Raw genomic sequence first — 26,556 nt, 5'->3', positions numbered from 1 at the left:
AGCAGACTGGATTTATCGGCTGTGCTGCATGCTCTGGTGATGAACTCTCCGTAGATGATGGATTGGAAAGAGCTGTAAGTAGATCCCCGCCTCTGTTTTTTAGCCTCTGTCTCCTCCTGCTCTTGTGTGCTGCTGCTGCTCTCCAATTTGCACTATTAAACTTCACCTGTGTTGTAGTTTATTGCATTCTGGCAAGGACTTCCTCGGGTTTCTCTGGTGCTTCCCTGCCTCCCCTCTCCCACCCTATTCTCCAGTCTAGCCTGCTCCCCTTCAGAGCATATAGATTTTTTTTCCACGTTGCTTTCTGAAGTCTGTCTCAGTTATAGGATGCTCATAGGCGTGGCATAGCAGGAAGCATTTAGGCAACATGCTGCATGTTCAGAGTGGCTTTGTAGGACTTTATCTTTTAACCAGAAGGTTATAAGTTCAAATCTTCAATGGGGCACTGTTGCAGTTCTCCTCAACCTGAGGATTTACCTGAACTGGGTGAACTGTGTATGTCCAATAGCTTGAGGGGGTAATATGCAGAACAGAAACTATGGCTTTTAAGTCATCCTGAATATAGCTGCCAAGCAGATATATAATGTAATGTGTTTTCCTGCATTGTGGAGACCTGATTGGACAATAGACAATAGTCTATTCCCTGCTATCACCTGTATGTGTCAGTGGGGGGTGTAGCGTGCTGCTTGTTGCTGTGGTAATGGCACTGTGACCTGAGTGCTGTCGAGTCCCTGTTTTCCTCTCCTCTGACAGCCACATGCGTCCTCCCTCACTGTCCATTATCAGAGAGCGTTTTAGCTTCGGTGCTCCATGCTGTGCAATGCCGTGCTCTCAGGGTGGAGAGAGCGTGTGAGCGTGTAAAGGGGGGTTGTGGTGTCTGGCTGAGTGTCTTTGCCTTTTGGGCAGACTCAGTGGTTGACGGTGGGGTTCCTTGTATGCTGTAGACACACACGCACTTCACTCACACATATGCTCTATTTCTTTATCCCATTCATTCTATCTCAATACATAGAAATGCATGTGCACCCACCTACACACAATCTGTCTCTCACACACACACACACACACACACACACACACACACACACACACACACACACACACACACACACAACCACACGCACATACTCTCTCTCACTCTCTCCGTCTCTCTCTCTCTTTCACACACACACACACACACACACATACATACATATGTAGATCCCATGGGAGGCTCCATCTGTACCCCTTGTGGAGACAGATTGTGCTCTTGAGCGGAAGATGGGCAGGGTTGATATACTCGTTCTCTCTCTTTCTCACTCTCTCACTCAGGCTCACACAAGAGATACACACTCAAACACACACACACACACACACACAAAGTATTCATTCTAGCAGTGTTTTTCTTGATAAATTTATCCTCATCTTTGACAGTTGGTCAGTGCTGTGAAGCCCTTTCCAGTTTTCACTTCAATAAGAACATGCTTGATATCAGATACTATATGTTTCAGGAGTGTTAGTTGAAATGACTGATCTTGCCCAACACCTCTTTCAAATGTCCTGATAGTGTGCCCCCAGTGGTGGTAGGGAGGAACTGCAAGTCTCAACACCATCCCTGGGAGTTCTAGAAGTGCTTGTCTCTGCATAATAAAATGAACTTCCTTTTTTTCCCAAAATGTACTTTATAGGTCAGTTAAATGAGGGGCACAAGGACATATTTCATACCAACAAATTGGAAGGCAGTTATGGGTGCCAAATGGCAATAAAAGGGATGTCTGGCAAGATAATATGACTTTTTTTGAACATGTGACTGTTTCGTTGAGTTTGTCATTGTGAAGAGTACTGTTTTCCTGGAGAGTAGCTGAGTCAGGCTGTTTCACATTTAAATCTGGCATTGATTGCAAGGGGCCAGCTCAGCGGTTTTTAACTGCACCTGCTTTTTAAACTTTCTCTAACTTTGGCAAGCTGCAGAGACAACACATGCTCTTACATTCACCAACAGCATGCTAATGTGTATGATAGCTAAAAGGACCACCTCATTCAATTCAGAGGCAGCAAGCATGTAGGTACTTTAATAAATAAAAGTGAATAATTAAGTTTAAAAACTGTGAAAAAATGCTGTGCTTTGACATATTTTGCCTGTGCTGCCAGTTTCTTGCTGGAAACAGGACAGAAGCTGAACTTCATGTTAAGTACTGTATAATGTAGGTGCAGTAATTGGCTCTAACCACAGTTTTAAAAATGCAAGTTCCCGCTGAGTGATCGATATAGAACCACTGAAATACTCATCTGTTGGTGCTGTTTTCTCACTCGCGTTACTAAAAGAGCTAAAATATTAATGAAAGCGCTGATGTAACCCGCTAGCAGCTCCCTAAATGCTCTCTGGGTCCCTCTTCCAGATTAACAGCGTAAGAAGTCAATGAGTGTGCTGCCAGCCCAAACACCAGGCCTATCTCAAATAGGAGGAGTTATCTAGGTAACTGGAGTCATCCTGGGGTTATCGAGACACTCGATGTAACAGTTTTGTTTGGCTGAAAGAGATAGGATCTACCCATTATGTCTCCTCTAGCTTGATTAAGTCTTTCCAGCCAGACTGATAGATATCGCATCAGAGCCTTTTTTGCAGCATCAAGGCAACACTGATGGTTCTCTTTTATTGTATTTTTATTGTCTCATTTCAAACCTTGATTAAAATGGGCTTCGGCCCACTTTAAATGTGATTTCAAGCCCCAATTAGATATGCTTCTTTAGCCGTAATTGTAAGGTAGGGTACTGATACTTTCGTAGCACAAGGTGTCCTTCAGGGGGAAAAGCACAAAATGAGTGAGCACAGGGGAGTGTATCACAGTTGTTCACATGTGGGTAGACTCCAGCGCTTGGGGACAGGGTCAAGATGAGGAGCATCACAGCTGTTTCATGGAGGGATGTTTGTGTGTGCACAACAACACTCAACAGTGGCCCCCCCGATCAGAACAGTGATGCACCAACAGATGGAGGACATGCTTATCCTTGCAATGTGTGTGTACATGCATGTATGTGTGTGTGTGTGTGTGTGCGTGCGCGCGTGTGCATATATGTGATCACACGTGTGTACATATGCGTCTGTGTCTGTGAGTGTTTTGAATTTGTGTGTGGGAGTGTGATTGTGGAACTGGTTGCGCTAAAGAGTGTGGTGACGGGCTGATTGGCAGCCTGGACAGCAGGGTAGGTGGGGATGGCGTTGACCGTGGACTCGAGGACCCTAACGCTTGTGTTTACAATCGCAAAGAAAGATGGGACTGCACCTTGACCTTTTCCTGCCCGATTTCTAGGCATGACCTTTGGAGTTTCCCCACTCACCCTGAATGTCAAGCCTGGACCATTATTTTTCTTGAAAAGGAGTGTATCGATTTTTCAGTTTCACTGTCCTGTCTGAGAAAAGTAATCATGGCCTAATCTGGGCTGCTCTACTGCTCCTTGGGGGGGCATTTCACACGTGGCTACAGTGATCACATCTGCCTCTGTTTCAGCTTAGTACACAAGTACTGGTGTTATTGTGAAACGTGGGAGAATCAGTGCCATTCCATTGCCAGCCCTCTCTGGAGGAGCGGGACTCGCAAACAAATTCTATAGTTAGTGCAGTCAGGGCAGAAAGCAGTGTGGGAACCTTACCATAGGGGGCGATAATATATTTGCAGTCCTCTACAAGATCCATCAATAGAGTAATGATAAAACACAGTGCTTTGTGATTTCACTTCCTTAGCAACTGCTTGGAGAATGCAGCTCCTCTGCTCCTTGCTAGCTTGCTCCATTCACTTTCGCAGTACTGATGTGTTACTGTTGCAACTACTACATACTTTTGTGCCATTTCTAGGCAGTTTGCTATTATAGCATTCATGTTTTGAGCATCGAAGTATTGAGCAATTAATAAAAAGATGCAGCAGACTAGTTGTGCTCTTTTGAACTGAAGTTCTTGACATTTAGCATTGGCTATGTGGCTTAGAGATGTTGTAACGTAACGCATCAGTTTCTGGCTTGCCCAGACAGTCAGAGCGGAGACTGCACCAGCCATGAAATTGGCTGCATCTAAAATCAGTTCTGTAAAAGATATGATGTGCTGCAGTAAGGAGACTATATCACGTATCACTACAGCAGGGAGAGAATAGCTTTAACTTATGTAAACCCGAACACTTATCTTATTCTTTGTAGAAGCCGGATTCATCAGAAGGTGAAGGGCCAGCAATGCCAGGCCAAAGCTGAAAGTGCTCTCAGAAAAAGGGAGTGAACCAGATCCTGTGAGATGTTACTGCTTTTATATTGGGGGGATTTGCAGCGCCCCCTGAGATCTTTATAGCTTTTGGACGCTGCTTGTCTACGTGGTTCTACAGTCGACAGGCATCCTCTGCCAGCACGTGAAGGGACCATGTTTGTCTCACCGTCTCTTTATCCTCTCCTCACAGGGCCGCCCAGAAACTGAACCTCTCGTCCAGGCGAAAGAAGCCCGCCTCGCAGGACCCCTCTGCCCGTCCCACGCACTTCAGCGCTGTCCTACAGCGGACTCCGCCCCCCGTGCCGCCATGCCTTCTGCGGGCGGGGTCAAAGGTCAAGGACAACCCTGGCATGGGGAAGGTAAGAATGAGGGAGCGTACTCTCCATGCACCAGAGAACAGTCGAAACACACTTTGAAGACAATGTACTGGAAAGGATCATGACTCTCCAACTGTCAATTTCCACTGTGCACACTAACTCCTGTAGCACTGTAATGTTGTGATGGGAGACTGAAGCTTCTTGAGCAAAAAGTGGGTTGAGCTTTGATGTACAATGGATGCCTGACTATTTACAGCATTTTTCTGTGCAGAGGCACATCTTTTGATAGGTTCCTAGAAATCACTGATTGACAAGACTTGGCAGTGGGACCCATTATGTGGTCCACTGTGTCTTGACAGCTGTTTGACCTGCTGGCATTCCACATATCCCACATAAAGGGACTAGAAACATTCCATTCACAGAATATGTGGCAATTTGTGACAGTTAGGGAGAAACAAACAGAAAAAAAACATTATAACTGTCAGGATTTAGGGTATTTGGGGTAAAGGATTAACACTAAGGATCAGGTAACATTTTGCGCATTGTAAAGTCTTGCTGTTAATAAACCACATATCTTTTTTCTTCAGTTTTGTGACCAAAGCCATTTGTCCTGGACTCAGAAGGGATTTAGTAAGATTAATGTAAGAGTCTGACTGTGCCACTGTAGATTTGAAATAATCAACCAAAGTCATGCAGGTGTACGTGCACACACACACACTCACACACACACACACACACACACACACACACACACACACACATGCGTGCACACACGCCACTCTAGGTTGGGAACTGGCAGCCCTCTATTTCCCGCTGAGTCCAATTACCTTCTTTCTGGGATAATAAGCCGCCTCTCTCCTCATCTCCTCACAGCAAATGAGCAGTATCAAATGAAACATGAAAATGACATGAATTAGAAATGCCTCGCTGGTCGCGCGATGTGCCGAGACCGTCTTTATTACAATCAAAAGGAAAAGAGAAGTAGGAGTGAATGTGTTAGTGTGTGTGTGTGAGAGTTTGAGTGTGAGTGTGTGTGTGAGAGAGTTTGAGTGTGCGTGTGTGTCTGTGTGTGTGCGCGTGTGTGTCTGTGTGTGTGTGTGTGTGTGTGCGTGTGTGTGTGTGTGTGTGTGTGTGTGTGTGGGTGTGTGTGTGTGTGTGCGTGTGAGAGCACGCATGTGCCTGTATGTGTGTCAAAGACTTGTGTCACCTACAGGTTGAATGACCAGCACTGCTGATCCAAGGAGATTGAGCTGTGTGAAAAGATTACAGTGGAGTGGATTAGCCCCAGTCCTTAAATAGCACCTCCCAGCACTCTGTAAGCTTGAAAAAACAATCTTTTTTCCCACAGCCGTTGGACGGAAATGACCTACCAATAGAAGAGGGATAGTAGTAGAGGGAGCAGCCCCCTGCTACCAAAAGTATAGGATTTATAAATCAATACTACTGGGGAAAGAAGGGTTAAGCTCACGTGGTTCTCCTCTCAGCTTTCCTCGTCTCTGGCCTCTTTCCCATCATGCAGTGCAACAGCGTGGCTGACTGCTCCATGAAAATGCCAGCCTGGCATCTGCTCCCTCACAGCGGATGCCAACCTGCTAAATATGTCCCTGGTAACAAAGGGAGCTCTTGCTCTCCAGGAATCGTCGGAGACGGTGCCAAAAGCCTCTGGAGCCGGGGCTGACATAAAGCACCCCCTAATTGCCATCACCAGAACCAGAAGGTAGCTTTATGATGATGAGAATGTGCCATTCTCAGTAATGAATCGCACTCTTTCTCGTCCCTGGCTCCAGCATAGCTGTGAATATCCGCGGCATCCCCATTCGCGGCACCAGACGAGGTTGTGTCATCGACGAGCGTGGCGTGTCTGGCTCCCCTCCTGCGACTCCACGGCCGTCCTGGCGGGGGCGTTCTGTTGGGTCAGCCACGACGAGGGGATGCCAGGAAGCAGAGGTCGCCTGTCTCGGCCAATTACTGTCATCAGAGCTTTCCTAGAACTGCGTCACGAGCCTGGGCCGACCGATGGCTGGGTCACAGCGCGCATGTGTCAATCACAGTCAGTGTGACAGTCACACCGAGATGGAAGCTGAGTGAGAAAGCCAATTAGGAGCGGAGCTGGAGGCATGACATGCCTCTGCGTGTCCATTCACATGCTTAACGTGGTTTCAAACACACACGTTCACACACACACACACACACAAGCACACACACTTTTACAGGTACTGTGGGACACATAAAAGAAGCAGGCATTAAAACTTGCTGTAAAGTTTTGTATAAAAGAATTCATCCTTGAAGAGATTACTGTTCCTTGTGCAATCTCTTGTGAATTTGAATATGCGAGCCATTATCGTACATATTGAGAGTTACCCAGGGAAAGCAAGGATCACAAAGACTGCACTTTAATGAGCCTCCCTGTCTCAGTGCAGAGAGAGTCAAGCAAAGCATGAGGAAACCAGTCTCAACACCCACATCCAGTCAGGGGCCTCACCATGTCCCCATAATTACATTTACATTTACATTTAGCCATTTATCACATGCTCTTGTCCAGAACACCGTACAAGATGCGAGTACAAAGTTCCTCTGATAGAGTGGAATAAAATGTTGTACAAACAGGACACTACTAACCATATTCGAACATGCATCAGTGCCGAACACAGCGCAGGGATGTGTGTACCTGGTTCAACATTTAAGTGCAATGCAATATACCAAACTACGTATTTTGGAGTGCGTTTGGGGTGAATGTAGTGGTGATGGTGACATGGCATTAGTGTGGTATACCCAAATGGTATACCCAAATGTACCCAAATTATAACCCAAATGTAGCTCATTTGATTCACCTGTGGAGAAGTAATATACCCTTTAGCATTATAACCTGAATTACTTCAGTAAAACATACAGCTATATAAATGGAGAACATTTAAACGTAAGCAGGTTACTCTGGATAAGATTGCCTGCTAAGCAAAGGTAATATTATGTAGTTATAGGCACCCCTCAGGAGTTGGCCAAGAGTTTGCAGCAAGCTGCTGAACTCTGACGAATGGGATTCAGAGCAGGCAGCATGTGCCCTGTACACAAATCAAAATAACAGCGCTTTCACGTGATGTGAATGACATCCATAAAAGAGCAGCAGAAACTGATGGCGTCCTCCTCAGAGTGGGGCGAAATGGGGCCGCCCTGCACTCAATATCCCATCACACGCAGGAGACAGGCGGTAGGAAGTGTGCTTTCAGTGGGGAGGCCTTTATTGCCCATGATTGAATTCCTTATCTGCTTTGCGGTTGGCCGTGCTCAAGCTGTTTGTCCTTACAGCAAAAGAGGTCAGGGCGAATGAGGACACTACAGAGCAAGGTTGTAGATAAACTCAACACACGAGTGGGGTTACGCACTTCTTACAAAGTCTTTTCACTGCCTCCTTTTCAGGATGAATCTGTGGTGGGAAACAGATTGTGAGAAACATGAACATGCACAAATGATTGATTTTGGGCTTTGCAGTTGCAGTCATCGTAGTGTAGGTTCCTTATTTCTCTGCATGGAGAGAACCACCTAGTTTGGCCCAATTTAGGTTCATCATAAATGAGATATTCATGGTTTTGCTTCAGGCATTGAATGAATGAATGAATGAATGAATGGATTAATGAATGCCTTTTGCTTATGTAGACCACTGTCTTGCTATAGACTGAAGGTTCCACACACACTGAGCAAACCTATTCATACATTACACCTATTCTGACCTCTGGTAGAGATTTTCTCTATTACGTCAGAATACTGGTAGTTATAGCATTGAGGTGCTAACATGGATGGTCATAACACTGTGGTTCTAACTTGGGTGGTTATACCGTGGTGGTCATAGTGAAGATGTTCTTATGTCAAGGTATTGCAAAAGGAGGTGCATTCCATCCCAATGTTATATATAGCTGTATTCAGCCCAGGTCCTTCTCCATGGGGTGTCTCTTGCCTCTGGCTTCCTTGCTTCAAAGAACCACAACAACCGTGAACATTTGGGGCTTTGAACTCAAAAACATCCCTTTTGAAAGGATGCTTCGTGGCAGCTGACACTTTAAGGGGGGAACTAATGAAGAGAAAACCATCTGAAATTTTAAAGGCGAGCTAAGCTGTCACATTCAAAGCACTCTGGACCAAACAAAACAGATGCTGACTATGCAGCCTCCAAAACGATGCAGCCCACCCTTTTGAAGCGTTAGCAGTTTATGTGTCTGGAAACCGCACCCTAGATGTCTGTGAAGGTCTCCCTGGTGCACTGGATAACTATCTGCAGACTCCTGGCCGAAGCAGGAACGTTGCAGACGGCATTTTGGGGCGGTGGAGGGAGGGTGCGCTTCCCTGGAAGGATTATCCTCGTTTTGCAACTCGAGGGCATTTGGCTTCATTAACTGTTGTTGCTTTAATTCAGATCTCTTGGTGACTCTGTCAGGGATTCAGGAGAGTTAATTCAATGAAACAAAGCTTCACAGGTCCTCCATCCATTATGTAACTGGAGGGGGTATTCTTAATCTTGTTTTGTTGTGAAATGTGTTTTTCTTTCTTTATTTGCACTCATGGGAAAGTAATATGTTAAAGTATGAATTCCAAATAAATATAAATAAAGTAATACGATTTTGATGTATGAATGAAGAAAGCATCAGTTCTCTGTACCCTCTGTTGGCAGTCCATCTATGGGTATGATTGCGTGTGTGTGTGTGTGTGTGTGTGTATAGAGAGAGAGGAGAGGGAGAGAGATCCACACAAAAAATATTGAGAGTATAAATAAGAGAATATATTTTTAGCTCTTTCCATATATTTGAAATATGAAAGATATTCTCATTTGGTATGTTGTAATATATTTCTTCCTTGTATGTTTTTAAAGTATTCACAATATATTCTTGAGCTGAACAACATATTCCTCAACATATTACGGTATATTCCATTTTTATATGGGAGGCTGTTGCTCATATGTGCCTTTCTCTCCTCTGCAGGTGAAAGTGATGGTCCGTGTGTGCCTCTCCCAGGACCACCAGGACACCTCCGAATCCATGTCCTTCCTGAGGGTAGACCCCCGAAGGAAGCAGCTGACGCTCTGCGACCCCTCCACCCAGGCGTGCCCCAGTCCCGGGCAGGGGGGTGCTGTGGCCGCCGTGGCCACAGCCCCGAAGACCTTCACTTTCGATGCAGTCTTTCCGCAGGATACCTCACAGGTAGGCCTGTTTCATTAGAATTTATATCAGGGTATATCTGTCATCCAGGTTCATATGCTGTGTGTGTGTGTGAGTGTGTGTGTGGGTGAATGTGTGTGGATGTGTATGTGTATATATAGACATCACACTTTGAGTTGAGCAGATCGTTATCCAAACTGAGATCAAAGTCGGTCTTTGCGGAGAGGAAAAAAGAGAGGGGGGTGCAACTTTGAAGCCTCAGGAGTTTCCTCCTCTGCGGAGGAGAGGAGCGACTGACAGCGCTGCTCCACTTCGCTTCCCGCCGAAAGGTACGGCCATTTAGAAGGCCGCGGGGTGTCCGCACCGGCAACACCAGCCCAGGGGCTCGAGTTTCGAGAACTTTATCAGAAGATGGCGGGGAAGTGCATGTGCCCCTGTTTGGCCTCAAGGAGGCGCTGGTGTGGGATTGATGTGAGCTGAGCCGTAGGGATTCCAACCCCCTGGGGACACTGCTGCTGTTACGAAACCCCTGTTCCGTAGGCGATCAGTATCGCAAAACAGTAAGGTGAATTTGTAGGGGACACTGGAGTTTGCCGCATCAGGGCGTTTCATCGGCTGGATTGCGGTGTGATTGTGTGTGTGTGTGTGTGTGTGTGTGTGTGTGTTTGCGAGGTGGGGAGGGTCATTCCTACTTATACAGTCCGAAAGGTCTGGATCAGATTGAAAATGGGAGTGTGATATTGTGTGCGATGGAGCGCGAATTCCATTCCTGCCACCCTGGCATTATCTGGCTTATAGATGTTCTGTGTTGAAGAGAATGAAAGTGCACTGGAACATCACATTGGAATGATTCCATGGTTTATTTGCTTAAACACCCCCGTTGGAGGTGACTTCTATTTTCCCATGTTATTCGTTTATACAGGTGAATATTTAACGAATCTATTCAGGTTTGGTGCCTTACTCTGCGATAGCACAGCAGGTTTATACCCTGCATGTGAACCTGCAACCCGCTGGTTTTTTAACCATAAGCCAACTCTGCTGTCCAGTCTAAGATGCTGCCCAGTGCAGTGCATGCTGGGAGAGGCATGACATGCCCTCTGCTTTGCCCCTGCAGGCTGAGGTTTGCTCAGGGACCGTCGCGGAAGTCATCCAGTCCGTGGTGAACGGTGCCGATGGCTGCATCTTCTGCTTTGGCCACGCCAGCCTCGGTATGCATTCCCACTGACTCCAGCACTACCATGACCAAACCACATTGCCAGCCATCAGTCCCTCAGACCATAACTGTAGCGAGTTTGATCCAGCTAAGGATACTGTACATCACTAGCTTTTACAGCTCGGCATATTTTATCCACCCAATCAGAGCACTCAGTGGTCTCAGCCATTGAGGTTGTGAGGGGAATGCACAAAGGGAAAATCTCAGGAAGAGAACAGGAATATTCTCATCAGCATTGTGCACTTGAGTGAAAGAGGCGGAGTGGGGGAGGTGGGGAGGCGGCAAAGGTTATGTACATCCAACGCTCGGGTAGGGTCAGGGAGGGTTGTGCAAGAGAGCCTGTTTAATTAACTCCAGAGGCAGGTAGAATGTGAACTCATTTGTTTTAGGCCTCACTAGCTGATTTCCCAAACGTGAGTTGTCTGCTGCTTCTGAAGTAGAGCCTGTCTTCCTTGTTTCAAAATCAGTTCCACATTCTGTTGAAGTACGCGAAGGAATCCATGGAAAATATTAGTGATGAAACGAGGAACACAGAAACACACTTAATGCCCCTGAAAGAGTAGTTGAGTCCGGTCCAATGCTATCCTGCTTTTAAGATAGTTGTGCACTGTGTACCACTTCCTGCTATCTTGCCCCTACAGTAGTCCTGTACAATGCCCCACTTCCTGCTATCTTGCCCCTACAGTAGTCCTGTACAATGCCCCACTTCCTGCTATCTTGCCCCTACAGTAGTCCTGTGCAATGCCCCACTTCCTGCTATCTTGCCTCTACACTAATCATGCACTGTGTGCTACTTCCCAACCTCCTGCAGGTAAGACGTACACCATGATTGGCAGGGACGCCTCCACGCAAACCTTGGGCATCGCACCCTGTGCCATTTCCTGGCTCTTCCGGCTCATCGAGGAGCGCCGGGAGAGGACGGGTGCGCGCTTCTCCCTGCGGGCGTCCGCCGTGGAGATCTTCGGCAGGGACGAGCAGCTCCAGGACCTGCTTGCCAGGGAGCCTAGCGGCTCCCGGCAGGGCGGCCCATCGTCGGGCGTGTACCTGCGCGAGGACCCCATCTACGGCTCCCAGGTGAGCTGAGAGAGGGGTGCAGGGGTCAGTGGTTGGGGTCAGGGTCCCTGCCATCCACTGCTTCCCACATTGCTTTCGCCCTAGCTCAGGGAAGTTTCTAGCTATTGAAAAGGTCCAAGTCAAGTTTGCCTGGGGCTTGCCTTTTTTTTGAAGGGAGATTGGCATCCGTAGTTTGGGGAGATTGTATCTACCTTTATAATAAATAAATATTATTACACCTTCAGAGTCAAGTCAAGTTCCACTCTGTTACACAGTCTGTCTGTTGTTTTGCTATAAACACCTCCTTTTTCAGGGTGAAAATATTCGGGGCTAGGCTTAAAATATTCGGGACTATAGCCCCGAATGATCGGACCAACGACGCCACTGCCCTAGCTTCATCTTCACCTTGTACGTCTGTGTCTAAGTGTGCCGATATCTCTCTTTCAGCCAGACGGCTTTTGTCTGGAAAGATCTGTCCGTCTCTCCATGTTTTCTTATCTTCCTGCCTGTCTCACAGAGGGGTTGCCTTTGTCCTCTCCTCATAGAAATCTATCCACTTTCTTTCATCTAAAGCCGCCCGGCTGAGCCGCTGTTTATCTTCGGAGCCACTCGTTTGTCTGTAATTTCGCCTGTGTCCATCGCTCTCTCTGGCTGGTGAGGGTGCGTGCTTGGGGGTCTCAATCACAATGACTGTCTTCATGGGGGGGCTTTGATCAGCTGATTGCTTTCACGTGGATGGGGACTTCAAAGCCACCAGGTGTCCCCTGAAGCACACTCTCTATGTGGACAGTGCGCCACCCCCCCAAAGGATGCCCAAACCACAATACCATCCCCCTTACCCACAGTGTTTACCTCCTTGTCTCTGTTCCCATTGTCTAATTCCCATCCCTCTGTGCATATCTGTTTCCCTGGCAGCCCAAGAGGCTGAAGCTAATGGCCAAGAAATGGCCCTTCTCTGCTGTCTCCCTCCCTCTCTCTCCTTCTCTTCTTGCCTTCCCTATCTCTGCCTCTGTCCCTCACCCCCCTTATTCTGCTATCCTTTTTTTCCTCTTTCTCCTTCATTTTCTCTCTCCTTCTCTCTCTGTTGCTCTGTTACTCTCCTATTTCTCTCTTTCCCTTTCCCTGTTTCTCTGTGTTACTCTATCCGTCATGGCCCCCCTCTCACTGTCTCCCTCCCTCTTTCACTATGCCTCTACCTCATTCTCTCCCACTGTCCCACTTACTTTCTTCCTCTGTCACTCATGCCTTCCTGCTCTCCCTTTCTCTCCTTCCTTCTCTGTCACTCTATCCCTTATGCTCCTGCTCTCTCTCCTTTTCTCTTTCTTTCTCACCCACCCCCCTCTCTCTCCCTCTCTCTCTTACTCATCCCCTCACCTCTTCTCTGTCTCTCTTTCTCTCCCTCACCCCCCTCTCTCCCTCTCTCCCTCTCTCTGTCTCCAGCTCCTGAATCAGACTGAGCTGAGGGCCCCCTCCCCTGAGAAGGCTGCATCTCTCCTGGACGCGGCCCTGGCGGCGCGGAGCACCAGCAGGCCCGACTGCGAGGAGGAGATGCGGCGCCACTCCCACATGCTCTTCACCCTGCACGTCTACCAGTACCGCCTGGACACCAGCGGACCAGGAGGAAGTAAGGGTCCTGTACTGCTCCCCCTGACAGAGGACTGCCCTGCTCTTTCAAAAATCTGTAACTGTGTGTGTGTGTGTGTGTGTGTGTGCATGTGCATGTGCGTCGGTGTGTGTTTGTGCCTGTTTGTGCACATCTGTACCTGTGGGTGTATGTGAGTGTATGCGTGTGCGTGTGTGTGTGTGTGTGTGTGTGCATATGCGTATTTGTGATGATCTAAACCATATTATGGTTTTGATGTTGTTTATGATGTTTTTAAAATTAGATTTACCCATGTGATTAAATACGTTGATGATCTGCATCATCTCTATTATATTATCCTACAAAGCTGTTTATTTCCCAGAATGCTTTTGGAGTAAACTCCCCTGGTCCCCTTGTGATTGTAATGAATGATATCATTCCCCAAGATTAACTCATCTGTTGCTCTGACACCTCTGGGAATACATATAAGCAAATAAATGCTTGTCAGAAAGACGAAGAAAAAACCTAATTACTGTGGCTCCATCTTTCTATCAGAGCCACAGGAAGACAATGCTCTTTAAGCAGCCAGACTAACACATGCAATAAATTAGGCAAATACATTTTAAAATATTATAATTCGTTAAATATAAATGAGAGGGCATGGCTTTATTCGAGCTGGAATAACATTTTATACATCAGTACATCTTTAGGAATTAGGCTCCAGAACTGAATCATAGAGGAAGAAACTCAAACCTCTTCCATTGTCTTACCCAATCAAATTTAACAAAGATTAAAGAGCTTCAACAGGACCAATAAACAACATCATCACAAGATTATTTGCAGGAGCGGGCTGTTTTCCACCAAAACCGCCATATGTTAATGGGATTTACCCATTAGTTACCACTGAAGTACCCTTGCATTAGCTTCATCATTAGCACTTCACTCTGGGAGCTGCGGTAGATGGTCGCTACTGCAGGAATAAATTTGAATATGTAATGAAGCTGAATCCCTCTTCAATGGAATGTTGATGTACCAGAGCATACCAGTTTGAAAATGCGAGGTTAGTTTGCGTCCCCCCTTATGAAGCGTCTCAGATTCTAAGGACTTCTAAGTCTGTATCTCGAACAGCTAAAGATCGCCACTGCCTGTATGAAATCAGTCATCACTTTCCTTTTAAGGGTGTGCCACCACATATCAATTGCCTAGTGTAGAAAGTGTAGCTTTAATGGGACAGCTTCCTCACAAAATGTTCAGTTTAGCTGCACCTGCAGTGTGGTTGCCCTCGTTGCCACATGCAGCTCCATAAAACTCCTATCCCAAACCATACTAAAATGCAACCTGATTGCACTCACCAATGTTTATGCCTGTTTTCATCACTTCGCTTTAGACCTGTTCAAATGGTTCTCTCTCACAGTGTCTGGGGGTCGGAGCCGCCTGCACCTCGTTGACCTGGGCAGCTGTGAGAAGGTCCAGGCAAAGGGCCAGAATCAAGGTGGCGACCAGTGCCTGTCACTGCCTGCCCTGGGCAATGTGATCCTCGCCCTGGCCGGTGGAGCCAAGCATGTACCTTACGGGTAAGTTAACTTATGCTTGGTTTTGAGGCAGGATGCTGAAAATGAGTAATTATCGCATTGTCAAGCTCATTGAGATTCATCAAAATAAGAATGGTGAGAATGGTGAGGGGTCAAAGAGAAGTGGGGCAGGCAGGAGAGGGGTGGTGTGAATGGAGGAACAATGACTGGACTTTCAGTCCTTCCACGGCTCAGACAGCAACACTTACTGTGTCAATCACATTTAAGACTGTTCCATTTCATTACAAAGAAGACCAGTCAGATGTGTTAGTCTAAACATGCAGAAAGGCTTATCTAAAATAGGCATAAAGAGAAAGGTTCATCTCTGCTGCACCTCTCTGTCAGAATTGTTCTGCTGCCAGCTTTCTGAGTGCAGAAATGGAGGGGGGACTCATCAAGGTAACGGCAGCTGTTTTCATGTGTCCTGATTTAGAGACAGCAAGCTGACGATGCTGCTGAGAGAGTCCCTGGGGAACATCAACTGCAGAACCACCATGATAGCTCACATCTCCGACTCCCCATCGGATTACGCCGAGACACTCACCACCATCCAGTTGGCCTCGCGCATACACCGCACAAGGAAGAAGAGAGCTAAGGTATGGGTGAGTGTGTGGGTCTGTCTGTGGTGCGTCTGTAGGAAAGGGAGTGTATGTGTTTGCAGTAATAAGCGTGTGTCTGCATGTGTGTGGCTGGGCGAGGTGGTGTGGGTGTATATGTGCATATATGTAAGGCCTGGTTTACATTTTGTAGGAGTGAGTCTGTGTCTGCATGTGTGCAGGTGGGTGAGGTGGTATGGGTGTATATGTGTATACATGTAAGGCCTGGTTTATATTCTCTTCATTGTGTATTGGTTGCCAGATCTCACTTGTTTGTAATATCTTCATAGCAACATGCTCTGCTCCTTGTGAGTGATATAATTGCTCAATTATGCAGAACACTGGTTGTTTGTTATTTTCTTAATAAATTGATAAGGAGGGGAAAAAGGCTTTGTGTGCGGAAAGCTTTCTGATCCATGTAAAAATATTTCTACTTAGGGGATGATGATGAAAGTGGAAATCAATTTTAAGCAATGAGCATATTCACCTGCAGTTTCAAAAATAAATGATCTTTGTTGTTTTTTTTTCGTTCCAGTCGATTACTCCCTGAGTTCATGTTTATAATTAAAGTATCTGCTGACTAAAGATGAAACCATAAACCAAGTAAAAACCCAAGATGAGAGAAAGGAAGGCAGCAAAAGGAACAGTTGCAGCTTCTGTTGTGGTTCTTATACTGAGTGTGTGTTTTCTTTTCTCTCCATATCAAGCATCAAGCATCAAGCGCCTCTGGTGGGGACACTCCATGTGAAGAGGGTCCGGGGCCACCTTGTCCAAGATTTTTCAATCCTCGAACCCTAGACCCCAGCCTGCTTTCTCTGCGGCCGAATGATTTGGACTACCCCTTCAGCAGGGAGCATTCCTGCGATGCTGTCATCTACGTGGGACCGGGAGGAGTCGCCGTCTCCACCCACAACCCCGGGGACACTGAGGGCCTGCCCGCCTTCGTCCCCATCATCCCCTCCCTGAACAGGAGGCGAATCAGAGACGGCACACCAGTTGATGGGGACCACTTCAACTGCAGCACCTTTGCGGAGCTACAGGAACAGTTGGAATTCATGGATGACAGAGAAGGAGCCACCACTGGCAGACCAATAGAGCGGGCTGTCCTCTCCACACAGGCTGCCAAAGCCTCTTCTGAGGCAAGCGATTCCCCCAAACGACAACCGCACTACACGTCAGCCGCCCACTCTGCAAGTGGCAACCACTTCAAATCAGAAACGGGCTACTATAATTGGTCAGACTCTACCCCAGATGAGGGAATGTCTGACCGTTTCACAAGAGGGAATGTAGAGGGGGAGGAGGGTCTAGGTTCAAACCAAAGGGTAGGTATGTTTAATCAGAGTGGGGCTCTGCCAAAAGACTCAAAAGAGCCAGTGGTGCGGGAGAAGGTCTACATAACTAAAAGGCCTCTTTCCAAACCTGTACCAGCTTCTTCTAAACAGAGGGAATCTCAGAAACCTTTGCCGGTAATGGAGGGCAGCTCAGGCACCAGGAAGCCTCCAGTAGGGATGAGCTACCATGCCGTACAGCAGGTGGAGCCCTCGAGCTCCCCTGTCTTGGGTAGGAGCCCCACAGAAGTGAGACGCCTGCGCTCCACCCTGAGAGGGAGGAGCTTCGACCAGGACATCCTGAGGACCACAGTGACCCTGCAGCAGCCAGTGGAGCTGAATGGAGAGGACGAGTTAGTCTTCACTGTAGTGGAGGAGCTTTCTGTCAGAGGTTTCTCTGACAACAGGACACCAGCTGGAATCATCAACTTCAGTGGTTACCGCTCCTTGCAGGCTATGCCCTCTGCCTCACACCCAGTTGCCATCGTTAGTAGCATCAATGACGAGTTTGATGCCTACACTTCTCAGTTGGGCATGTCTTGGGTAAATGCAGAAGGAAATGCACCTGCCTGCTCACGTCGCATCGATCACAAGGACTCCCTCAGATTGCTCCACAAGGAGTCCTTTTTCAAAAAGGACACTGCAAACTCCACGGACGACAGCTACGGTGCTGTCTCCAGAAAATCCTCCCTGAGCAAATGTTCAGTTTTTCTGGACTTTCCCAAAACCTCCTCTAGAGGTTTTAAAACAATGGAAGCCAACACTCTCAGCGCCTCCCAAAACCTACAGATTCCACAGGCTCACTCAAGCCTCCCCAGGAAAATGAAACCTACCTCAACCATTGCCCAAAGCAGCAGCATCTACCACGAATACCAGAGGCAACAGGGAAAGTCAGATGACCCCTGGCTGTGCCTTGACAGCCACTTCAGTTCTGGAGCTTCTGAGTCGGGCTCTGGTAGCAAGCCCCACAGAAGCAGCAAGAGTAGTGGCTCCTCCCGGAAATCAGGCGGAAACAGCAACAGCGTACCTCGACCACCTAAGATGCAGGAGCCCTCTTCAGCACAAAGGGTGGTGGATGGTTGCGAAAGGTCCCATAGCAACAAGGCAGAGGGCCCACGCAAAATACCATTACTTAGGCGAGAGGCCACCACGCTTGGCACAGTACCAGTCATCCCTAGTTCCTCTGAAGGCAAACCTAACCAAGACAGCATATTCACAGCTGCTAGCCTCAAGTTTTTGTCCTTGAGGAAAAAGACGAACGGACTGAATGGTGCAAGGCCAGGTGGCAGCTCACCTCCCACTCCACCAGTTGGAAAGTCTAACTCAGATCAGAAGGCTAGGATCTTGCTGACCCCAAGTGCCTTAAAGTCTGCAGGTAGCGATATGAGAAAGGCCTCAGAATCTAAGGTGTCCCTCTTGGAGGAGGAGTTTGACATGCGATTCAAAGGGTACTCCAGTAGCCACAAAACGTCCAGCTTAAAGGCGGACCACAGCTCGGCCAAAACAAAATCCAGCCAGAAGACGCGAAGAAGCAAAGGCAGTGCTGGACAAAGCTATGGCAGCCTGACATCTCTGGAGAGATGTGACAGCCTGACGTCAGTGGGTTCCAGACCGGGCCTCTCCAGAGAGAATAGTGATGCCAGCTTAGGCAGTAAGGGCAGATCTAGTAGGTCAGTGGCAAAGCTAGGATTTCCAGCCTCTGCCTCCATACCGATGGCTACCTCCTCACCTCCCTGTGCCAGCCCCAGAAGCCCTTGTAAAATGGGGGAGACTAAAGGCAGTATCAACCCCAAGGCTGTGAGCTCTAATGGGCACAAGGCCCATCCTCTGTTTGTTAGCAGCTCCAAGCCCCCAAGCCCCTCTACTGTATGCATTGTTGCACCGGCTACTCGGAACACCACCCTACCTCCCAGCGGCAAGATGGCCACTCACTCAGAGGCACGAGCCAATGGAAAGCCAGGAAGAGGGACCATCATGGGCACAAAGCAAGCCATCCGAGCCGTTAATAGCAGGGTCAGCGAGTTGGCATTGGGGAGCCCTGCAAAACATTTGAGGGGCTCAGCCGATGCAGACAGTGGGGCTGACAGCAGGGTGAGCCTCGGTGGCAACAGGCCCTTCTCCCCCTTGCCGCCATCCCCCTATAGCAAGATCACAGCCCCCAGGAGGCCGCAGCGCTACAGCAGCGGGCACGGCAGCGACAACAGCAGCGTATTGAGCGGCGAGCTGCCCCCGGCCATGGGGCGCACCGCGCTCTTCTACCACAGCGGGGGCAGCAGCGGCTACGAGAGCATGATCCGGGACAGCGAGGCCACAGGCAGCGCCTCCTCTGCCCACGATTCCATGAGCGAAAGTGGCCTCTCCTCCTCAGGCCGGGCCAGGCCTTCAAAGTCTCCCAAGAAGAGGGCCAATGGTGAGCGCCGGCGCTTTTGAACATTCCAGAACTGTCTAACAAGCCGGTCTGAAGGGCGGTAGCTTCTATGCAACTGGAACAATACATTTGTAATACTGTGTCCAAAGTAACATTTGTGTCTTACCATGAACTCTCTCACAGGAAGTAGATTAACATGCTTAAATGAGGTGGAATGAAAACTCCTTGTGAGCAAGGTGGTAAATCAATGCCTTCTTCTCATGAAGAGTTTTAAAATCATGCTTTGTTTGTGTTAAATGCGGTGCAGTTTGGATCCTCTCCCAAAGAGTTAATTCTGAAAATGTATCTTGGCACTTATATCTACTCGCCTTCACATTTGAGCCATCGAGGGAATGCTCCTTTCTTTTGGGTTATAGCCCTTTATGCAACAGAGGGTGTGCCTCGATTTATGCTTAACACACGTAATTCAATAAACATGGTTGATTAAACAGATGCATCTTTAAAGTAATTGTCTTTCATTGTCCCTACAAGTTCAAATTAATTCTATACTATTGTTCTGAGATACTAATTTGTAATGCTTTATGAAGGAAATCCAATCTCTTAACAGCCTTGATAATGCTTATCAATGAGGTAATATGCAAGGATTTATGTTAAATGGCACTGTACAGAGACAAAAGACAGGCAATTAGTAATGGAGGCTTTCACTCTAAGCAGCTTTGGTGTCTATAAAATCCTTTGATTTAAGCCATTGAGCGCATGCTGTAAACACTCTCAGATTGCATTCTTCAGAAGTAGTGCCATAAGTACTTAAGAATGCACAATTTGAGCAGCTGTGTATGGGAATGACTTGCCAGTGAAATGAATTTCAGTTCATCGAGAGATGTTTATCAGCTGTCTTTGCTGGCTTGTGTTGTGATGTCTCCTTTGCTTGTGTTGCAACATCTTGCTGGCTTGTGCTGCATTATCTCACTGGCTTGTGTTGCAATTTCTTGCTAGCTTGTCTTGTGATGTCTTGCTGGCTTGAAATGCGATGTCTCGCTGCCTATGTGTTGTTATGTCTCGTTGGCTTGTGTTGCAATGTCTTGCTGGCTTGTATTGTGATTTCTTGCTGGCTTGTGTTGAAATGTCTTGCTAGCTTGTGTTGCAATATCTTGCTGGCTTGTGTTGCAATAACTTGCCAACTTGTGCTGTGATGTCTTGCTGGCTTGTGATGAGATGACTCACTGGCAAGGGTTGCAATGTCTTGCTGGCTTGTGTTGATATATCTTGCTGGCTTGGGTTGCAATTCCCTGCTAGACTGAGTCTCTGTCTCTGAGCACCAGCGCAGATTCAGCAACCAGAATGAATGAGTGGTCATATATGAAATCTGCTGTGTAAATAAATGGTGGTAGCTCTGTAAAATTTCACCCCTCTATCCAAATTGTATCAGTGTACCTTCTGGATGGCTTTCTTCTCTGCTTCAGGCCAGAATGTTTGTGGATCTAGGGAGAGCAGGAGAGAAATACTCTCAACCTTCACATTATTTTCAACAGCCATTCCTCTTGTGAATTGTGGATTTAATTGTTTGCTCTCTAACAATAAAATCAGTTCTTGATATTACCACTGCATGCTGTCTGTTTGCATTACTGTATCCATCATATGGTATAGATGCCATATTATTGTATAGATTTATGGCACAATGGACTATAAAGTCAGACTTGATTATGTTCTCAGGTATGTGCGATATGAACAAGGATGGGTGATACCCTCAATAAAAATGATATTGAATTCTGCTACAGTGGAAATGTGTAACAAGGTTTCCTACATTCAGAGTTATGCAACTACCCTCCATCGTTTATATCTGTTGTAAAAGGAAGAGCCACATGGAGTGGTTTACATATATTTCATATGTCATCAATACCCCACAGAAGGCTATGTGACTCTGTAAATGATTTTTATCATCTTGCATTCTGCCTGTGTCACTTCATGCATGCAGTATTTAACAGCAGTGGTGTGCGTTGTGGGATACTCGTATTTCCAACTGGTGTAAATTGTGGGATTTCTGACCGTTGTGATATTCCTACCTCAGGCTACCAGCGGCGGCGTCTGATCGCAGCTCCCCTGCCAGACACCTCGCCCGTGGGGAGGAAGGCAGGCACCACGAGCCAGTGGGTGGACCTTCTCCCCTTGCCCGGGACGCTGAAGGAGCCCTTCGAGATCAAGGTGTATGAGATCGATGACATGGCTCCCCTACAGAAGCGGCAGCTGGGCGACACGACGGAGGCGAGCGCACGGTTTTCCACCTGTTTCGTCCACCATTACCTATCTCACACGTTCATTTTGGTCGTTCAGCATCTCTGGCTTCAGCTCTGCCAGGCTGCCAGGTTTCGGTTCACGCTCAATCAACAACCAATGGAAAATATCTTCCCATTTTTAGCCTGCTGCTGAAGGAAGCAGCCCAAGAGCTGCTCGTGCCCCTCACTGATGGCTCTTCCAGTATAACCATTAGCAGCAGAGGCACGAGAGAGTGATCAGGCCAAAAAATTACCCCAGCCAATGAAAGTAGGGCTTTTTCAGGTCTCATTAATATAATATTTCTAAATCAGGGACCTATCTTAGTGTTTTTCACCAGATGTGTGACCAATGAGGTGACAGGCTCGTAGCATAGTGTATGATAGGCAGTAGTAGAGCGCAGTAGGCTGGCACTGTAGGAACATCTGAGCTCATCATTCTCAATCAAGCTCGCCTCTGATTAAAGAACAAGACAAGAATGGTGGTGTCAACCATTTAACCTCCCACCTGCCTGGCAGCGAGTGAGTGCATTTAATTGCCCGAGCCTGTTGTCTTTAGCTATCACGTTGCAGGGGTTACAGTATTGGAAGGGATCAGGACAGTCATGTGCTGCCTGCAGCTAATTGGTTTAGATATGACTGATGGTTTAGTGATGACTCAAGCCAGCTGGATGGAGGCTGGAGACAGAGAAAGGGAGGGAGAGAAAGGTAGAGGCACATTTGATGAATGAAGGTGTTTCCCAGTATCCAGTACTGCCTGAAAGCACTTTACGGCTCTCTGTGCTTCCATGGATCATTAAACATTCCTGCACGTTTTAGTCAGGTCAGACAGAGACTTGCTACAATAAAAAATCGAAAGGCGATTCTGGAACAAGAGTATGGTTGTTAGATGTACTGTATTGCAAATTGTTTCATTTAAGTGGTGTGAGTGTTTGTGTACATGCATCTATGCATATAAGATGTGTCTGTGTGCATTAGCAACCTCAAACTTCAGTCCATCCTTACACTTTTCTCTACCTTCTGTCTGGTTCTAAGCAGCCGTGCCAGGACGATGAGAGGGTACGTTGTTCACCAGCGTGGACACGGTTTAATTGTGTGATTTTATGCTGAAATGTGAGTCAGGAAAGCCTCCAGGTTTAGCGAGGTTAAGTACAAGAGAACAAATTTGTCATGCATTTCCGAAGCAAACAAAGTCATTACAATGCATGTATTGTAAAAATGAAACTCTTTATATAATACCTGCATAAATTCCAAATTAAAAGTTGAAGTTAAAGCTTTTGTGCATTCTGCAGTTCTCACATTGTGACAGTACAATTGAGTAATCTGCAGCATTATTCTGCTTGTCAATAACCTGTTCCTCTTGGCTGGACCTACCCTTAATCCTCCTGCAAACAGTTCCCCTGCAGATTAGGAAGATGTGGGGGCTTAGGGGGATGCTAATTTTATTTGGAGCCGGGCTCTAATTAATCCGGCCAACGGGAAGGGAGGTAAATCTGCAGGTTAGCGGCCTTTGATTTAATTTAGAATAATCTCCCCCTGTATAAAGCCGCCTGTGGTGTCAGCGTTGCAGTCCTTTCCTTAGAGTGCATGGGAGAGGCGGGAAGGCACTGAGCCACTGTGCAGTGACCGTAGCCGAGGCTGTCTTTCTGTCTGTGTCCACTCTAGCAGGGTCTGCTGTTCTTCAGTGCCAGACTTAAGATGCTGGAGAGGCGGCAGCAGCTGGTCCGGGACCTGCGGGCTAAACACGAGAGACTGAAGGAAGAGCTGGAGGATGTCAAGAACAAGTTAATGCTGGATCCTCACAAGTGGATAGGAGAGTGTGAGTACTGAGGGATCCTCTCAAAAGTCTGTGTAGTTTAGAATACAAGACAGGAGACATATAACAGGTTATATTTCATTTTTTAATATGTTGTGATGTCTATGTGATCTTGTCATTAATCTGTATTAAGAAGTGCACTCCGAGTTCTTTAATGGTAGCAGCCACCAGCTACTACCCTCTGACTGCTTTAATAAGGCTGGCCTAGCTGAGCAGGGAAGGGTTGGTAGGTACAGCACCCCCTAGTGGTAATTATGACTGAGCACAAGAAAACTCCTCAGGCTTATCTGCTCTATTGCAGAACATTCACCTTGTAAACACAGGCTACCAGTAGAGAGGCTGGGACCTGACACCTCTTCTCAAGCCAGTTCCTCAGCTATAGAGCGTTCTATAACTATTCTATTGTAAAAGGGGCCTGGACAGGAGACCCTCACTACTTGTGCTTCCAAAAATTCAGAACTGTCTGCTAGCACACTCATTCTTCCTCATTCTGCAGGAAGCTTTGCAATGCAACACTTTCCAAGCACTTACACTCTTACATTTATTTTACATCTTACTGTCATTGTTCATGTATTGTTAAATGCATATATTATTCACTTGCTTGTTGAATTATGTGTTTTTTTGGTGTGGTAGATAACAAATCCCCCAATTTAACATTTACCCACTTGTAGTCATAAGATGTCAAGGACATATCCACTTTGAATAGCAGGTGCCTGCAATACTGAGATTTATTTGATACTGAATAGGGGTTTGCAGGACTCTGGACTGTGGGCTGATTGTGGAAACCAGCTGAAGAAAGGTTACCCATAAAAACATTTTTTCCCACACCTCCCCTGCATAGTCCACTTTGACTGGCTGTTGAACCCACACATAGTTAAAGTCACAGCACTCCATTCTTCACTGTTTTTCAAATAGTGGATCTTTCGATGGTGACAGCAGAGAGCAGGATTGTTAATGTACAATGGCACACTGAAGTGTACCATTTCCATGCCTTGCCTTTTACAGCCGGCTCAGGAATTGACGATAACCAAGAAAGCACCATCTACATCAGAGACATACATTTGCACAAGTTTTTCCAATCCCGCAGCACTCAAGGAACATCATTGTACATTGTACAAAGAAGTCAGGCTGACCAGGGTTGGCTGAAGATAATTCATGAAAGTTCTTTAGAGCTGAGTGTTTTTGGAATTGTATTTATTATTATTATTTCTTGTGCATCTATGAAATTTTAGTTAAAGAAAGCAAAGTCTTTAAAATTTCCTTCAAACAAAAGAGCATTATTGGAAAATAATAACAGAACATGTGGCTTGTATCACATGCAACTAAACACAAAGAGACATGCAGGGAAATCAGCCTCTTGATATGGACACAAATAGTTGCTTTTCTTTGCTAGAAGGCGTTCCATTCATGAGAGGACAGTGGGGAAACGGAAAGGTCAGACACAAAAATGAGTTTGCACAGCACCCACGTGTCACTTGAATGAAAGCCCCACTTGTGAGTAAACACTGTGCATGTGGAAATCAATAAGCCATTATTCTCCCTCCTCGATTACTCCCAGTGCCCAGCCCAGCAACACCCGCTGTTCTTCTGTGACTCCTGGCTTCAACAGACTTATGCAGGGAATCGTGCTGCTAAATTAATCACCTTTCTTTCCTATCATATGAAGAAAATGGTGGTGTTGGACTGAAAGATACTGAAGCTTTTTACTTCTGTTCATCTTTAGACTGCTCAGAAAAAAAAGATATGCAGTGTAGCATACTTCTCAGTTTGTAAAGAATACAAAGTTTTTATATTCATAACTGATGACTTGCTACAATATGTTGTAAATCAGATACTCACAGCTCCCCCTCAGAGTGTTGACTGATCATGACAGGATGACCTTTCTGTGCCACAGTCCAATCAAAACAGTGACACTTCAAATGCATGTGCTAGCTGCCTACCCTTTTTGGCCTTTCTTTGCCCTTTCCTAGAGGCATTTGTGACTGACAGGACAGTAACCTATCAGATACCTTATGCCAAAAGTAGGTGGGCGTGTGGAATGTTAAAAGTCAACAGCACAACCTCTTCTGGATGGACAGTGTCAGAGGGGTAGGCTATATCCATCTCTGTGATCATGTGAGCTCCCCTTATTCTGCATTGTTTTGTTACTGTAAGTGTTTCTGCTGCTGTAGGCCAGATGTTGGTTGTATTTCCTTTTTGCCAGTTTACATTATTAAAGTCATAAGTTAGGAACTCTTAAGTGGAATGCCAATATCTCAAATCTTGTGGATTCATTTTTGCAGATACAGCTCTGTCTAATCTTTCTGCACTGCTGTGTTTCTTTTAGCAGTATAAATGTTTGTAGCTTATCCCCTTTTTAATTAACAGTCTGGTATGTGGTGAGAAATACTGATACTAGTGTGCCACAGTGCACACTGCAGAATACAGATTAATGACAAACTAACACATACAGCACAATACAGATGAATACTTTATGTCCTTCAGTACAACACTGAATGTTAAGTGCATCATTTTATTTACTTTATGCCATCTGCAACCCTGCAATATATTCTGCACTTTTTGCATACATTAATATTTATAAAAGTGGCAATCACTATGCAGCCTCTTTTGTCATATATTGCAGATAAATTGTGTTGATTTTAAGTTCTATATTTAAACCGCTTTTTATAAGGGGAGGGGCAACTGTTTTCTCAGTTATTGCATGCTTGATAGTGATCTCTCTTTCCTTCTATCTATCCCTTGCTCTCCTCCTTTGCTCTCAGTATCTTCTCTTGACCCATGTCCATCGGGCTCCCTCTCTTTTTTCGCTGTACTTGGATTTCCCTCTCTAGTTCTCCCTGTTGCTTTTATCTCAAACTCAAATGTCCCTCCCTCTCTCCCTTCTCTTCCAGTTGAGGTTGACCCGGATTTGGACAAGGAGTCACAGGAGTACCTGGAGGCCCTGGCGCAGGTCACAGGCGAACTGGAGTACTGCGTCAACCTATGCAAGTCGCGTGTCATGATGGAGACCTGCTTCGACATCGAGGTGACGTCCAGGGTGCAAGAGGAAGCGCATGAGCTTAAGGTGTGA

General features: G+C 46.6%; 1 protein-coding gene across 1 annotated transcript; it reads left to right on the top strand.

Annotated features, from left to right (window-relative positions):
- On the top strand, window positions 1-26,556 carry LOC118792277 (kinesin-like protein KIF26A). Its single transcript, XM_036550093.1, has 13 exons — window positions 1-74; window positions 4,419-4,587; window positions 9,513-9,731; window positions 10,804-10,897; window positions 11,714-11,976; window positions 13,396-13,579; window positions 14,952-15,111; window positions 15,542-15,704; window positions 16,412-19,442; window positions 21,469-21,662; window positions 22,706-22,729; window positions 23,339-23,489; window positions 26,378-26,556. The coding sequence occupies exons 1-13, from the start codon at window positions 55-57 to the stop codon at window positions 26,554-26,556; spliced, it is 4,851 nt and encodes a 1,616-aa protein (XP_036405986.1). The 5' UTR covers window positions 1-54.

Source organism: Megalops cyprinoides, chromosome 17 (genome assembly GCF_013368585.1).
Source record: "Megalops cyprinoides isolate fMegCyp1 chromosome 17, fMegCyp1.pri, whole genome shotgun sequence".
In the NCBI taxonomy this organism is placed as follows: domain Eukaryota; kingdom Metazoa; phylum Chordata; class Actinopteri; order Elopiformes; family Megalopidae; genus Megalops; species Megalops cyprinoides.
The sequence above is the reverse complement of the archived record's forward strand: the minus strand, read 5'-3'. Positions and strand labels throughout refer to the sequence as shown.

Excerpts from the sequence above, each read along its gene's own strand:
- LOC118792277 (XM_036550093.1), top strand. The coding sequence starts at position 55 with ATGATGGATTGGAAAGAGCT. Across the intron at positions 10,898-11,713 it reads CTTTGGCCACGCCAGCCTCG|GTAAGACGTACACCATGATT; the intron begins GTATGCATTCCC and ends AACCTCCTGCAG. Across the intron at positions 23,490-26,377 it reads TCACAAGTGGATAGGAGAGT|TTGAGGTTGACCCGGATTTG; the intron begins GTGAGTACTGAG and ends CTTCTCTTCCAG.